General features: G+C 40.4%; 1 protein-coding gene across 3 annotated transcripts in view; it reads left to right on the plus strand.

Moving 5' to 3' along the window:
• The window catches only part of LOC148398486 (ubiquitin-conjugating enzyme E2 L3), an 82,490-nt gene that overhangs the window by 30,914 nt on the left and 34,563 nt on the right, over positions 1-17,013 (plus strand). The window contains exon 4 of one of the 3 annotated variants that reach the window (XM_088376940.1): positions 6,217-15,420. The exons of 1 other annotated variant lie outside the window; for it this stretch is intronic. In XM_088376940.1, coding sequence (XP_088233066.1) covers positions 6,217-6,371 — 155 coding nt within the window. In that variant the 3' untranslated portion in view covers positions 6,372-15,420. Of the gene's footprint in view, positions 1-5,458; positions 5,915-6,216; positions 15,421-17,013 lie in introns of those variants that run through there. One more of the 3 variants, XM_088376941.1, reaches the window with a different exon arrangement.

A 17,013-nucleotide genomic window follows, 5' to 3' on the forward strand; every position in this document is an offset into this window, starting at 1 on the left:
TCCACCAACAACTGACCCCTAACATGTCTAGCTGTTCATCTTTATTCCTTCCTCATCCCACCCCACCTCTCTTTCCTGCTTCCAACTTCTCTCTGCTGCTGATCTATCTAAACTCATTCAAAGTTTAAAGCAATCTACATGTCAACTTGACCCCCTGCCTTCTTCCCTGGTCTTAGGCTCCCTCCCCTCTCTGTTCCCCCTGATTACTGCCATCCTCAATTCTTCCCTCACCTCTGGTTCTGTCCCTCTATCTTTCAAATCTGCTACAGTCACACCAACTCTTAAAAAACCTGGCTTAGACCACAATATCCTCAGTAAGTTCCGTCCCATCTCCAATCTGCTATTTCTCTCCAAAATTCTCGAAAAAGTCGTTGCATCACAGATCCACACCCACCTCACTAATAATCTATACGAACAGTTCCAGTTTGGTTTTCGCCCTCGACACAGTACAGAAACAGCCCTTATTAAAATCACCAATGTTCTCTTGATTGCAACCGACTCTGGTCTCATATCCATACTCATTCTTCTTGATTTAAGTGCAGCTTTCGACACCATCTCTCACTCCATCCTCCTAGGAAGACTAGCCTCTATTGGACTGGTTGACACACCCCTGCACTGGTTTCACTCTTGTCTCTCCTGCCGTTCTCAATTTATCCAGTTAAAATCATTCACATCTCACCCCTCCCCTGTGTCCTCTGGTGTTCACCAGGGTTCCGTCCTTGGTCCTATCCTATTTATCATTTATCTCCTCCCACTTGGTCAGATTTTCTGTAAATATAACATCCTTCCAGCCTCCCACCCTCCTCCCTAAATGCGTGCCTTCAAGAAATTAAATCCTGGTTCACCTCAAACTTCCTTAAACTAATCAGTGACAAAAGTCCTCAAAACCTCTCAACAAACAACCCTGTTTCACACTCACCATTGACAGTTCCTCGGTTTCCCCTTCCCCTCAGTCAAAGAGCCTGGGTGTCGTCCTTGACAGCACCCTATCATTCAGCACCCACATAAACAACACTATCCGTTCTGCCTATTTCCACCTCCGTAACATCAAGCGCCTCTGTTCATCACTCACCCCACACAGTGCCGCTATCCTAGTCCACTCTCTTGTCACCTCTTGTCTGGATTATTGTAACTCAATCCTTGTCGGTCTCCCTCACAAACTCCTCCATAAATTGCTACTGCTCGCATTGTCACCGGAACCCCTTTCTACCATCATATCACTCCCGTTCTACACCAACTTCACTGGCTCCCCATAAAACAGTGCATTGATTATAAAATCCTCCTCCACACCTTCAAGGCTATCCATAACCTTGCCCCTTCATAACTGTCAGACCTCCTTCACATACACATTCCCACCCGGTCTCTCAGGTCTGCCTGCAGTATCACCCTCACTGTCCCCCCATTCCGTCTGTCAACTATGGGGGCCAGAGCCTTCAGTTGCTCTGCCTCTCGTCTCTGGAATTCCCTCCCCCCGGACATCAGAAACATTGACTCCATCCAACTGTTCATATCCCACCTCAAAACCCACCTGTTTAGGCAGGCATTTTTCTAATTTTATTACTGTGCTGCAGATGTTCTTTGCTTTTAGACTCTCTTTTCTTTTCTTTTAATTGTGCCTGCTATTTTATGGGTGTTCGGCGACCTTGAGTGCCTTGAAAAGCGCCTTACAAATAATAATAATTATTATTATTATTATTATTTTTGTTTTCCACAGCACGGATGGGAAGGGAAGGCTGGTGGATCGAAGAGGAAAACAGGGGTTATATAGATATGTAAAACCTGTTCTTCGCTTAGTAGGACACTAGAGGCAGGATCTGGTGCCACTTACAGTCGTATGAAAAAGTTTGAGCACCCCTGATCATTTCCAAGATTTTCCTTTATCATTGGTTGTTCGGATCAGCAATTTCAGTTAAATATATCATATAGCAGACAAACTTTTTGAGAGGTGAAATAAAGTTTATAGGATTTACAGAAAATGTGCAATCATTACTTAAACAAAAGTGGGCAGGTGCATAAATATGGGCACCCTTGTTTTTATTGATTTGAATGCCTTTAGCACTAATTATTGGAACAGAAAATTAGTTTGGTAAGCTCACTGACCCTTGATCTACATACACCGGTGAAGCCAATCATGAGAAAGGGTATTTAAGGTGGCTAGTTGCAAGTTGTTCTCCTCTTTGCATCTTCCCTGAAGAGTGGCAACATGAGAGCCTCAAAACAACTTCTGGAGCTGCAAAAATCTGAAAGCCTTTATAAGGCACTATAGACTGTCAATACATGAGCAGTATGCCCTACTATTAAAATAACTAAGTAGGCTAGAAATACAAAATGAACATTCATGATTAAATATCTTTCTGTAGTAAAGTCACAAACCCCTTTTGCAACACTCATACTCGGTGCACAGTCTGTAGCTACTGAAATCAGGTGGCCAGTGTGCATCTCTTTGTCATTTAAAGACTGCAGCACAGCCTCGCAGATGTCCTCCCCCCGTGTTTGGCCTTTTAGTAGTATCAATTCGATCATTTCTTCTTGCGGCCCATTAGAGTTCACTCACCTGCATAGCAGAGCTGTCTATTCGATATCGGTCACATCACACAACTCGTCACAGGCAATTGAGAAAGCTGAAGCTGAATTGTTGTCCTAGATTTGCTGATCAGTGATAGTTTGCCATTTTAATTACCCTTTCCTTCACTGTTTTTGCAGAGAGAGGCATGTCTTAAAGTTTCTGAATGATCTCGGTTTCGTTTTTTAAGTCCGAAAATAGGCACTCTGATATTTAATGATAGAATCCTTCATGTACTTTATTATCTCCCAGGCTGCAACAAAACTTGCAGCAGTAGTAGTTTGGAGATGCAATTCACTTCTTGAAACTGTTTTCTGTCATCAAATTTCTCCAACAGCACTGCAATTGCACTTTTCCTCTATTCCAACTGGGTGATCAGCTGCAAATTTAGCATGCTTTAGCTGAAAATGTCGCTCCAAATTGCTCTTCTTTGTTATTTCACAACTTCTCATTGCAAAATCAAACATGCAGGCTATCCTTCAGCATTGGCAATGAAAACGAATAGTTCACTCCATTCTTTCTTAAAACCTTTGTTCTCATCAGCAATCTTTCCCTTTTTGCCTTTTGAATTCATGGCCCATCACTCACACTGTTTACAACTCGCCCGTGCTGTGTCGCAGGCTATGACGCAATTTTGCTGTTTTGGCGCCATTCTGAAATTCTGTATTTAATATATTTACAACTACATACATTTTTACTGCATAAGAATGTTTGTGTCATGATTACCGTCTAAAAAACATTTTTTTTAAAAAACAAAAGCAACAAAAATTGTTTTTTTTCCATTTTCACGCATTTTTGCAAAAGCTCCAGTGAGCCGCTCGGGGAGTGCCAAAGAGCTGCATGCGGCTCTGGAGCCGCAGGTTGCTGACCCCTGGTTTAGGCCCTAAAGACTTCTGACCCCGGAAGTGTGTGAGGCGCGCCGCTGACATATAAGTTGCAATTCAAATTATTCCACAGACCCATATAACTATATATAAACTATATATCAAATAACTGTAAAAAAATAACAATTTTATCGAACCATTTGTGTCACTGCAAATAATTAAACCTATCAAAATCTTCGTCCCCTGTGTCACTTAAAAAAAAAAAAACGCTGTAGACTTGAGGTACAGGGCACAACGCGCTCCCACTTCTTTTTCGACTCTGATTAGAGCCTGTTTGTGCTGTCTTCTGAAGGGAGTAGTACACACCGTTGTAGGAAATCTTCAATTTCTTAGCAATTTCTCGCTTGATTGGAGCCAATTTCATCCTACAACAGGACAATGACCCCAAACACACCTCCAAATTGTGCGAGAACTATTTAGAGCAGAAGCAGGCAGCTGGTATTCTATCGGTAATGGAGTGGCCAGCGCAGTCACCAGATCTGAACCCCATTGAGCTGTTGTGGGAGCAGCTTGACCGTATGGTACGCAAGAAGTGCCCATCCAACCAATCCAACTTGTGGGAGCTGCTTCTGGAAGCGTGGGGTGCAATTTCTCCAGATTACCTCAACAAATTAACAGCTAGAATGCCAAAGGTCTGCAATGCCGTAATTGCTGCAAATGGAGGATTCTTTGACGAAAGCAAAGTTTGATGTAAAAAAAATCTTATTTCAAATACAAATCATTATTTCTAACCTTGTCAATGTCTTGACTCTATTTTCTATTCATTTCACAACGTTTGGTGGTGAATAAGTGTGACTTTTCATGGAATACACAAAATTGTTTGGGTGACCCCAAACTTTTGAACAGTAGTGTATATGTATATATATATGTGTATGTATGTGTGTATATATGTGTGTATATATATGTATATATATATGTATATATCCCCCACCGCTACTTTTCCCTTCTTTTATACATTTGCCATTCTCGTCCCTGGATACTACTAAGTAATGTTTTAATGATCAAGTAATGATGTGTTAATAATTTCACAAATAAGTCATACCTGATTATATGTCGCCCACCCTTCAGCCAAATTGTGAAAAAAAACTGCGACTTATAGTCCGGAAAATACGGTATACATGAACAGTTAAAGATGAGGGACAAAAAAATTGATATTTTCGAAATCACATCACAGTACCTTTAACTTATTCCATCCATTTGCTGTTTTATAAATGAAGTTGCAACTATAGAACGTCCCTATAACATATATAGGCTGGGTTTCACAGACAAGAATAGTAATTCAGAATAGTAAAGCTAGGTCAATTAAGTGGCTTGCATGAGCATGCATGGCTTGAAATTATTTAATTGGTCCTCGACTATCAAGTCCTGGAGTAAGCTAAAACAACAGCTGGGTAAGGCCTCATTAGCCTATGTTGAAGTACAGCCTAATATCATTGGGATGCTCATAAAATCCTGAAATGGAATTGAGGACAGCATTGCTCAAGGTTATTCTGACCCTGAACGATGGCTGAAAGAAAAAGAATGTTAAAAAAAAAAAAAAATCGTTTGTATGAAAACACTACTGAAACAAGTTGTGGGGAAACCATGCTGTAATGAAAGTAAAGGCCATAATGCTGCTGTTGAAAAGAAGAGTGCTTAGGCTGCAATTTGCAATGACTTCAATGAAAATGTAACTGATTTGGGCGTGTATATGACGCCGATCGCTGGTCAGTCCTTGCCGTGAAACGCGAAGTGGCGAGGGATCACTATATTCTTGTTCACCGCTTCTCATACACCCTAACCCTGGTCTTCCTTTGGTTGTAGAGGTTGACGCCTCACATTCAAGAGTGGGGCTACCCAACGTTCCCCAGTTGACCAACCTCTGCACAATTGTTCATTCTTGTCATTGCCTAAGTTGCACTGAGTGGACCATGTTGGTAACCGGGAATTGCTGGCCATTGTTTCAATTCTCACCAAGCGCGTTGTGCCCTGTACCTCACGTGTTTTGATTTCACCATCACTTACCGTCCAGGGTCCCAGAATCCCAAACCTCTGTCTGGCATTTTTGGGCCTCCCATTGGTGCCCTGGCACCCAGCAACTGTGGTTGCAGCCCTCCAGTGGAATGTTGAGAGGAAGGAGGTCAACGTTACCAGTGAGGCCCACGTCCTGGATGGATGTCCAAACAACAAGCTGTTTGTACCTGCACAGTTGCACGAGGTGGTGTTGCAATGGGGAGATTCCTCCAAGGTGGCTTGTCACCTGGAAGTGAGTCAGACTAATTTCCTTATTGCCCAAAGGTTTTGGTGGCCTGACCTCTGCAAGGACATTGGGTGGCAGTGGTAGTTTGTGTACTTTCCTTGTTCACACACTAAAAAGATTCCGGAAAGTTTTGGAACGTTCCAACAGTGTCTTCCTAAGTACCTACTAGCCACCAGGGTCTTCACCGTGCTACCCGAAACGGTTTAGGGGACGTGCTGTGCTCACGGACGCTGATTGGTTGCTTGAACTTGGGGTTGGGGGGGGTGGGGGGGTAGTTTTCTAATGTTCATTGCACATGTTGCAGTCGGCCACCGCCACTACATGACTCAGCATTCAGAACCGTGAATCATGTGAAACTGGCACCATCAGGCCAGAATCATTTAGAATTTGGTTACAGAATTTTGAATCAGACTTAGATTGTTGATAGAAGCACGAACGAAAAAGGCTCATTAGCAAACGTGTACACACGGCTCACAGACCCTCCCTCCACTGAAACTGCAACACGAGTAAATGGTATCTCGTCTCCACAGACTGTTGCTCTCAGCCAGAGCCTCCGACCACTCCGTGCTTACATGAGCGTCCCGTGATGGCGACTCAATGCATCAAGTCTTCACCGCGGAAACTTCTCGGCTGCATTGCCAGCTGGGACCTTCAGTGGTTGGTGGCAGCGGCCGCCCTTTTGTAGGCTCAGCAATCTTGCCCGGGCCGGCTCGCCGTACTGCCTCCTGACATCTAGCTTTTGAACTGAATCGCGACGGCAACCAGTTCATTCATTCGGCTTGGTAATTTCTCTAGTTCCTGTTTCGAGTATCTCCTCTAAGTAACAATTCCGTTCTGCAGCAGCTCAGTCCACCTGCATGTCTTTAGTTTATTTTCTCATTTAAATCCTCATTGGTGTTTTCATTTTGTAAGAGTTACATTTATCATTATTCTTAATTTGTGGAGTTTTTATCCATGCACATTTTGTTAAATTAAAAAGGTGTTTGTTACTTAGTTTTTGTTGTCTGCTTTGGGATCCTTATTTAACATGCCCACCCGTACCAGAACGACGACTTATCCTGTTATATGAAAAGCGATAGCTGGATAAACAGATTGTTCCCTTGCCATCCAAGTGAAGAGAAGTTATTTGTTAAGCTTGCCCGTTATGCCAATGGAATAGAAAGAAGAACAATTGTGAATTATGAAACAGTACAATAATGGTAGTAATTAAAAGTCATGCTCTAATATGTATACTCATGGTTTACCACGTTTTCATTTTTTTAATAGTCAACGCGCACCAAACTGAACCTAAAACTGAGCATGACCGTGATCGAATCAAACCATGTTTTTTGTGTTCCACCCCTACTACAGACAGACCTCTCAATCAGTCAATGAGGGATGTCCATTTCATTGACGAATGATGGAGCATATTCCGGTTCTTTCTGCTAGAGTATGGATATGAAATTAATATTAGAAGAATTAATTTATGAGGTATAATACAAAGTTGTAGAAGGAAAATAAGTGTTTCAAGTAGCATTTGGATTCATAACTATTTGATCGGTTTTCAACTGTGGATTCCCTATTGGCACTGGGTGTCACCCACATCATAACTCCTTATCATGGCGCTCAGGTATAGTGGCATGATCACAGAACTTGTGGAACATTCCTATATGGGAGATTTACGCTGAAAGAAAACAGTACATCTCTGTCAACAATGTTGGTGAGGTTGTGGTTGTTGCTGCACAAAAATTTAATCGTCAACAGATCAAGAAGCTGAGAGTCCATGGATGGAAGTCGTATAATCATCATCAAAACGAAGGGCGGCTATATTGGTCACTGTTTCTTTTAAATGTAATAGTATTTTCTACACTACAAGGCACACGGATTATAAGGCGCACCTTCATTGAATTTTTTATTTTAGACATGTTTTCATATATAGGACGCACCGGATTAAAAGGCGCATAGAATAGAAGCTACTGCATCAAACTGGGGTTGACCCAGGGTTGTGTTATGCATCTACTAGATGGTGCTGTGCTAAAGGGAGTGTTAACCCAGTCAATAAGGTAAAAAGGTCCAACTCCCATTCTGTATGAGTGATACGGTTTAGCTTCTTACTTGGTCCAGCAACCCCAATCTATTTTGCTGGTCATAAACTTTCTTTAATGTAAAAGAAAAAAGCGAGTGCGTACGTTGTTGCGTAATGCATTGATTAGCTTGTTAGTTTTGGTGCCGAGTTTGTGTATGCGCGGCCCAAAAGCTGCGGTGAGTGGGTTGGTGCGGTTCATTGCGATTGCCTCCTTGACAGGCTTACCTGTATGTCAAGCAAGCGGTGGGGTGAAAGTGTTTGGCTTCTTACTTGGTCCAGCAACCCCACTCATTTTTAATGGTCATAAACTTTCTTTAGTTTACAAGAAAAAAGCTTCAATTTAGGGGTTTATTGACAGTTTGGTTGACCGAGAGCACTGTAGTTGTTCAAAATCAAACTTAATCCTCAAAAATACAATTTGCCTAATAATTGTGCACACATATACAGTCCCTGACAGACATTCTGTTGCTTATCCATATTGCAGAAACAAAAGTTTATAACCTGACTTGTAATTCATCCATGGGTTTTAAAAATGACTCGTACGAAAGCTTAAAATCTGCCAAATGAGGTTCAATGTATGAAAATTGATTTGCCTCACTGAACAAATATTGCTCATTTAATGAACACAGAAAGGTCAGATTTTGGCAAGACAAAAGTTTTGTCAGCCACAGAAAGTAATGTGAAAGTCAAACTGTCAGGTTCAAAATCAGCAAAAGGATCAGCAGACAAAACCAGTGAGGCAGAATGTTGAGTCTTTTCTTGCGAGGAGTGCATCCAGACTTACAGCAGTCCGACTACACTAAAGATCTGTCACACCCCTCGCTCTTTTTATTTGGGGATGCCCTACCCACAATGTGAGACTAGCCCCTAACAGGTGGGGGGGAAAGCATGGCCTAGTCTCATGAGAAACAAAAAAGAGCGCAAGGACAAAATGCTATGTGAAACAAGTACTCACAAGACGTCACAAGAAACAAAAGAGCGCAAGGACAAAATGCGATGTGAAACAAGTAGTCACAGACAAGACGTCATGACAAAATGTTATGTGAAACAAGTAGTCACAGACAGGACGCCATGAGAAAGGAGTGCAAGGACAAAATGCCATGTGCAGACATCAACAAAATGGATTGAGCTATCAGCAGCTTTCTTGGATTCCCAGAGGTGTAGAAGGTCAGGAAGCTCCAGACAGCATCGTTTGACTTGTTGTGAACTGGTGGACGTCTGCAAGGCGAAACAGCAAGCATTCTGCGCAATAATCTTATTAATAAGTACTCATTAGGGAACGCATGATAACATATATATACAATTTATCTAACACAAACAAATAGTTCACTTCAACTACAAATGTTTTTTGCCAAATGAACCTGTGCTATTAGAGCCATATTTAATATTTTCTAGGACTTCCATGAGCTTGAAGGACTGCATCCATGTGGTTAAACACAAATAAATACAATTTATTGATTAAGTTATTAGGAATAGCAAAGAATGTAGTCTTACATGCCTCCCAGAGATTTTTCGGTTTTGTCTTCCAAGCTTCCTCTTTCATTCCACCTCAAACATGCTCAATGATGTCTGGTGACTGAGCTGGCCAGTCCTGGAACACCTTGATCTTATTCGCCTTGAGGAACTTTGATATAGAGATGGTTGTATGAGAGGGAGCACTGCTGCAAAATATTACCTCTTATAGTAGGAGGTAGCTAATACTTCATAATATAGGGTATTGATATTGCCTTCCACCTTGCAAATGTTTCGCACGCCCACATACTGAATGTAACCTCAGACAATGATCTTTCCACCACCAAATTTGGCTCTTTTCTGGGTGAATCATGGATACTTATGGGCTCCAGTAGGTCTCCTGCAGTATTTGCAGCAGCTGTGGTGTAATTCAACTCAAGATTTATCTGAGAAATTCACCTTCTGCAACTTTTCCAGCATCCATCTGTTTAGCAGGCTGTGGGCCTTGGCAAATGCCACATTTTTCTAACTGCCTTTTGTTTAGTGTTGGCTTTTGGGCACTGATTCGATAGATGTCTATCAGACGTCTATATGTCTAAGTTTTTTCGACATCTACGGAATAGACGTCTATATGTGAAAGTATTTTAGACGTCTACGGGATAGACGTCTATTAGACGTTTATTAGACGTCTATGTGAAAGATTTTTAGATGTTTATTGCATAGCTGTTCGAATGATGCTAATAGCTATTAGCGCGATTAGCGCTAATCGCGCTAATAGATTGTGATCATTTGAACATCTAGACGTCTATTCAACATTGAGGTTCTCTTCAATACATTTAACCTGTGAACCTTACCTTTGTGTAGTTCCAGGATGATGTGAAAATGCATTTGATTAGTGATAGTCCAGGGTGTGAAAATTTACATCGTTTTTTTTTAAAAATATAAAAATAGGTTTCAGTATCAGTCATACTTATGTTAGCTGCAGATATAATTACACCTTTTGATGTTAAAATTAACCAAAATGATAATTGAACCTAAAACATTTTTTCAGACACTATCCAACCATCACAAATATAAATGCACAATGTTTTTAAATCATATCTTTGAAAATGTAAAAATATACATACAATATTAAAAAATGGGGGCCATTTTAATAGAACAAAACTATTAAGTTACAGTATAAATATATACATATTTTATGTAGGACATATCAAATCAACAAAACAACCAGCTCGGCGAAACACAAGGGGGAAACAATATAAACATCACTCTCTTGTAGGGTTTTGATAGCCCCCTTTGCTACTCAGCGCTGGAGCCTGTTTTAATTTTAAGCCATTGCCGTCCTTGTTTCATCATCCGTGGCCTCTGTGCGTGTCGCCAACAGCTTCTACAAAGATGAACTCGATGGATATCAGGCACCACCCATTGTAGACCTTTGGATTACTCTGTAAAAGAAATATGAATATGGAAAAAAAAACTACCTGTAAAATAGGTTTTCCTTGATGTATGTCATGTCAGTCGCACATTTCGAACATAAAGCAATCGCACAGAAACGAGCAGACACGTTTTTTTATTTACCAGCGCTATCAGAGCAGTCTTCTTGTGCACCCTCTTTGCACGAGTTTCACCACCACGCATATTGTCATTTGTGTAAAATCTACAACAGAAAAAAAATGTCAACATTGCGAGCAGCCACCACATCGTAAGCCTTCATTGTTGTCTTTTCTAATCTACAGCACAGATGTCAAACTAATCATACCTGTCCATGGTCTTGGAAACATGCAGGTCTTCAAATCAGCCCCTCCCAACACAAGACTGCTTTGCAATCTATATACAAGGCATTATGAACAGTGTCTGAGAAGAGTGGAATTGAGAGTAGACAAAATTGAATTGAGGACTTTTTTTCATGTAAATCAAGCAAAAAAAAAAAACTGAAAAGTCAGTAACGTTGACAGTACAGCAATTAAACCAAACCCCATAGGTTCCATTTGTAAGCTATCAAGAGTGAAGGGGGGGACCGCAAGATCCAAAATTTTGACCAACCAATTCATAGCTTAATCATTCGGTCATTCATTATCGCATACTGTTTGTCATCTATTTCCTTGAACATCATGTCAAAGTCTCCAGATCAATCATGGGCAACTCACATGATGAATGAGAGTTGAGGCTCCTCAGCCCATAGATTGCCAGAAGGGCTCCATGATGACTTTCAGAAACACTGAGAATAAAGAGAAATAGAAATAAAATACTCAAATTACTGCAGCTATGACCTCTTTTTAAATGACTAATGCCTACAAAAAAAAAAACTCTTACTTTTCCCTGTCATGGGTGTTTCACACTCACTTCCTCGAGGACTCACCTCAAAGCAGCCTTCTTAGTGTCTTTTTTTTATTTTGTCTTTTAGATTAAGCAACAGGCGTTGACTCGCCTCAAACTTCGAAACCTCGAAAGATGACTTTACTTGCTTAGCATGCTTCTTCTTGTTTTATTACGGTGGCGCACAATTTATGCCTCCTAGCGGAAATTTTCGAACGAAGCAACACAACACTCTACATTGTCCATACAATTTACTGCTGGTTGGGAATAGCTGATGGTCTCGGGGTGCACTTGGTTGTCTTGTGTGCTGACACCGGGAGTTCGATTCCCACATGTGATGGTGTGAATGTGAGTGAGTGAGTGAGTGTGTGGCAAAAAAAATACAGCTGGTTTGATGTTCAATATATCATATTCGATGGATTTAATTTTGGCATTTATATAAGGTCTATGGAATAACCTAATATAGACTTCTATATCAGGTTACAGAAATAACCACACTTCATATGGATCATTGGTTGTTTAAAACAAAGCAATACAACTTCTGTACATTATTTCCCGTAATTTTCGGACTAAAAGTCGTTCCGGAATATAGGTCGCATTAGCCATAAAATGCATAATAACGTGAAAAAAAAACATATAAGTCGCATTTTGGGGGGAAATTTATTCGACAAAATACAACACCAAGAACAGACATGAACGAGCAACAACAGGCTAAACGATAGGTATGCTAACGTGACATAAACACAAACGAAGAGCTGAGAACGTAACATTCAGAGTTGTTAAAAAAAACTATTACATAAATAACACGTTTATAAAACCATCTGTGTCACTCCAATTCATTAAATCCATCGATCGTCATTTGTCAACAATGGGTGCGCGCCGCTGACGGCGCTTGCACTTCAAAATATTCCACAGGCCCATATAACGATATATAAATTAGATATCAAATAACTATTATATAAGCAATAATAGATTATTGGTGTTTCGCTCCCCTCCCTGAAGGACATTTACACTTCCCATCTCGCCCGCAAGGCATCCTCGATTGCAAGAGATGTGAGTCACCCGGCTCACTCTTTGTTTGACCTTCTGCCCTCTGGGAAGAGGTACAGGAGCCTGCGCTCCCGCACCACCAGACTCGCCAACAGCTTCTTTCTCCAGGCTGTTAGGACCCTGAACTCGCTACCCCCTTCTGCGTAGCGTGCGGCACTGTTGCGCTATTTTGTGGAATGTCTGCTGTACGCGCACTTGCTCCTTTTTTGCTCCTCTAATTTATTTATTTATTTATTTATTGTGTTATTTATTCATTATTTATTCAGCACGCTGTTGTTATACTTGTTTACTTGTTTGTCTGTTGTGGGCCATGTCTTGTTACCGTGGGATAGGGGGGAACGAAATTTCGGTTTCTTTGTGTGTCTTTGGCATGTGGAGAAATTGACAATAAAGCTGACTTTGACTTTGACTTGATATATATTATCTGTGGACTCTAAATCATTAAATCCATCGATCAAATTCCTCGTCCTTTGTCAACAATGCCGCGCATGCGCCCTGACGTCAGCCTCGTCGTTATTCCACTGATCTAGTATATAACTATATTGTAACGTTAAGAAAGTACAAGGACCGAAGCACCGGGTGTGTGTAAAAGCCATGTCCGAGCCCCATCCACCGTCCCTGGACAGCCACCCGGCCGAGTGCCGGCCCCGACTTCAATCCACGGAGGTGAAAGAGAGCTCCGTAGAGTAGGACCGGGCGTGTGTAAAAGCCATCATAGTTTTTCAAACTTTCTGTGTCACTCCAAATCCTTAAATCCTTCAAACTCTTCGTCCTACGTGTCATTTGCAAACAAAGCCGCGAATGATGCCGGTAGTACGTGGGGCCCTTCGTCATCTTCGTCATCCAGTGATCAACTTTTGTCCTTTTTGTAAACAACCGTCGCGCCACGCCGCGTTGCGCTGCTGACGTCACTTGAAATTCAAATTACAGTAATCCCTTGCTACATCGCGGTTCGTTTATCGCGGTTTCACTTTTTTTTTTTTGTTAAAAATTTTGGAAAACACAAGTCGCTCCTTTTTATGAGTCGCCCCCCCACCCAAACTATGACAAAAAAACACGACTTATAGTCCGGAAATTACAGTATACAACTTACAGCTGGTTTAGGGTTTAATATTTCGTATCTGATGGTGGGGACGAACGGTATAGAAAATAGATGGATGGATGGATGGATGGATGGATGGATGGATGGATGGATTTAATATTGGCCTCAGGTTACAGAAATAACCACACTTCACACGGATCAATGGTTGTTCAAAACAAACCATCACAACTTCTGTACATTATGTATACAACTTACAGAATGGTTTTGGGTTTAATATTTCATATTTGATGGATTAAATTTTGTCGTCTATTTTAGGTCCATGTGTAGACCTAAAATAGACATCTATTTTAGGTTATTCTATAGACCTAAAATAGACGTCTAAATTAGGTCTATGTGTAGACCTAAAATAGACATCCGAGTTAGGTCTACAGATAGACCTAATGTAGACGTTGATCAGGTTACAGAAATAACCACACTTAACCCGGATCAATGGTTGTTTAAAACAAAGTACCATAATTTCCGGACTATAAGTCGCGTTTTTTTTCATAGTTTGGGTGGGGGGCGACTTATACTCAGGAGCGACTTGTTTTTTTCACAAATTTTTACTTGATCATTAAGACATCACTTACAAGTATAGTTGACCACTTCCCATGTTATTTTTAGTATAGTTGATCACTTCACATGCTTTTATATCTTTATCTTGAACATATTAAAAACATAAAAAATAGAGAAAACATCAAATAAAGCAATTAACACTTTAAAGCATCATATCCAAGTCTACTGTCTGCTGTATGTACACTTGCTCCATTTTTGCTCCTCTTATATTTATTATTATTTATTATTTGTTTATCATTTATTCAACACTCTTATTTATTCATTGTTTGTGCCTTCTTGGGTTTTTTTGTGTTGCTTGTATGCATATGTGTACTATCTCACCGAGGGATAGTGGGAACGTAATTTTAATCTCTTTGTGTGTCTTGGTATATGAAAAAAAATCGACAATAAAGCAGACTTTGATAAAACAACCAAATAAACAAAACAAAAACCTACATCTGAAAAAAATTATATTTTCAGACGAAACTGTTTGAGGGCGCTCTAAATTTCACCGTTGGCCGTGACTCATCAACTGGGTGGGCTTAAGAAAAATGGCACCAAAAAGAAACTCATATTTTGCAGGTTACAAACTTCAAGTTGTAAAATATGCAGCTGAAAACAGTAATCGAGCAGCAAAAAGAAAGTTTGGAGAACCGTGATGTACCAATGGATTACTATTTCAAGTGACATGGAGGACAGAGTTTGAAGGAATTAATGATTTGGAGTGACATAGAAGGTTTGAAAAACTATTATGGCTTTTACACACGCCCGGTCCTACTCTACTGAGTCGGGGGCCGGCGCTCGGCCAAGTGGCTGTCCGCGAACGGTGCATGGGTCCTATGCCATGGAGCTCTCATGTCTAGAAGTCCACGCCGCCACACGCTTGGAAGTTTGTTTTGTTTAATAAAGAGCAGTTTACCAAACCCACGTCTATCCTTGTACTTTGTTAATGCTACAATATAGTTATATACTAGATCTGTGGAATAAAGACAAGGCTGACGTCAGGGCGCACGCGCGGCGATGTTGACAAAGGACGAGAAATTTGATCGATGGATTTAATGGATTTAAAGTGCACGGATGGTTTGATAATAATATTGGCTTATATTATAGTTACTTGAAATACAGTTTATCTATCGTTATATGAGCCTGTGGAATATTTTGAAGTGCAAGCGCCCTCAGCCGCGCGCATCCATTGTTGACAAAGAACGATCGATGGATTTAATGAATTGGAGTGACACCGATGGTTTTATAAACATGTTATTCATGTAATAGTTGTCCTTAATCACTCTATATGTTACGTCAGGCCCGTTCTCAGCTCTTTGTTTGTGTTTGTCACGTTAGCATACCTATCGTTTAGGCTGTTGTTGCTATTTAATGAATTGGAGTGACACCGATGGTTTTATAAACATGTTATTTATGTAATAGTTGTCCTTAATCACTCTATATGTTACGTTAGCCCCGTTCTCAGCTCTTTGTGTTTGTCACGTTAGCATACCTATTGTTTAGCCTGTGTTGCTCTTTAATAAATTGGAGTGACACCGATGGTTTTATAAACATGTTATTCATGTAATAGTTGTCCTTAATCACTCTATATGTTACGTCAGGCCCGTTCTCAGCTCTTTGTTTGTGTTTGTCACGTTAGCATACCTATCGTTTAGCCTGTTGTTGCTATTTAATGAATTGGTGACACCGATGGTTTTATAAACATGTTATTCATGTAATAGTTGTCCTTAATCACTCGATATGTTACGTCAGGCCCGTTCTCAGCTCTTTGTTTGTGTTTGTCACGTTAGCATACCTATTGTTTAGCCTGTTGTTGCTATCGTTTAGCCAGTTGTTGCTTGTTCATGACTGTTTTTGGTGTGGGATTTTGTCGAATAAATTGCACCCCAAAATGCGACTTATACACCGGAGCGACTTATAGATGTTTTTTTTTCACTTTTTGGGGCATTTTATGGCTGGTGCGACTTATATTCCGGAGCGATTTATAGTCCGGAAAATACGGTAATACAACCTCTGTTCATTAGTTATATAACCTACAGCTGGTTTATGGTCTAATATTTCATATTTAATGGATTTAAATTTGTCGTCTATTTTAGGTCTATATATAGCCCTAATTTAGACGTCTATTTTAGGTCTACACCTGGACCTAATTTAGACGTCTATTTTAGGTCTATAGCATAACCTAAAATAGACGTCTATATCAGGTTACAGAAATAGCCACTTCACATGGATTATACTATACGGATCAATATGGTTGTTAAAAACAAAGCCAAACAACTTCTGTACATTATTTATACAACTCATAGCTGGTTGAGACTTTAAAATTTTGAAATATGATCATATTTGATGTTTTTAATTTTGACGTCTATTTTAGGTCAATGCATAGACCAATTTTAGACGTCTAAATTAGGTCTACACATAGACCAGACGTCTAATAGACGTCTATGGCTGACAGGGACTAATTAACCGATCAGTGAGTTTAGGTGAGGCTGTAAACTAGGATTGGGTGGATTGTATAACAAAGCGACAAAACGTTTGTTTTGCCAAAATCTGACCTGTGTTCATTAAATAGTCTGTTTTATTTCTGCTGGGAAGCAAATTTATTTTCATACATCACACCTCATCCGGGAGAGTTTTACCTTTCATATGGCTAGTCAGGTTATAAGCTTTTGTTTCGTCAACATGGATAAGTGACAACTTCTGTCAGGGACTGTATACTACTGGTCCGCCTGCTGATTGTCATTCCCACACTGCACCTCGTTGCTGTTTTTTGGGTTTGTTCTGATCTAAACTTTTTCACGGACT

The sequence above is a fragment of the Syngnathus floridae genome, chromosome 5 (assembly GCF_059516105.1).
Source record: "Syngnathus floridae isolate MCC-2025c chromosome 5, RoL_Sflo_1.0, whole genome shotgun sequence".
Taxonomy (NCBI): domain Eukaryota; kingdom Metazoa; phylum Chordata; class Actinopteri; order Syngnathiformes; family Syngnathidae; genus Syngnathus; species Syngnathus floridae.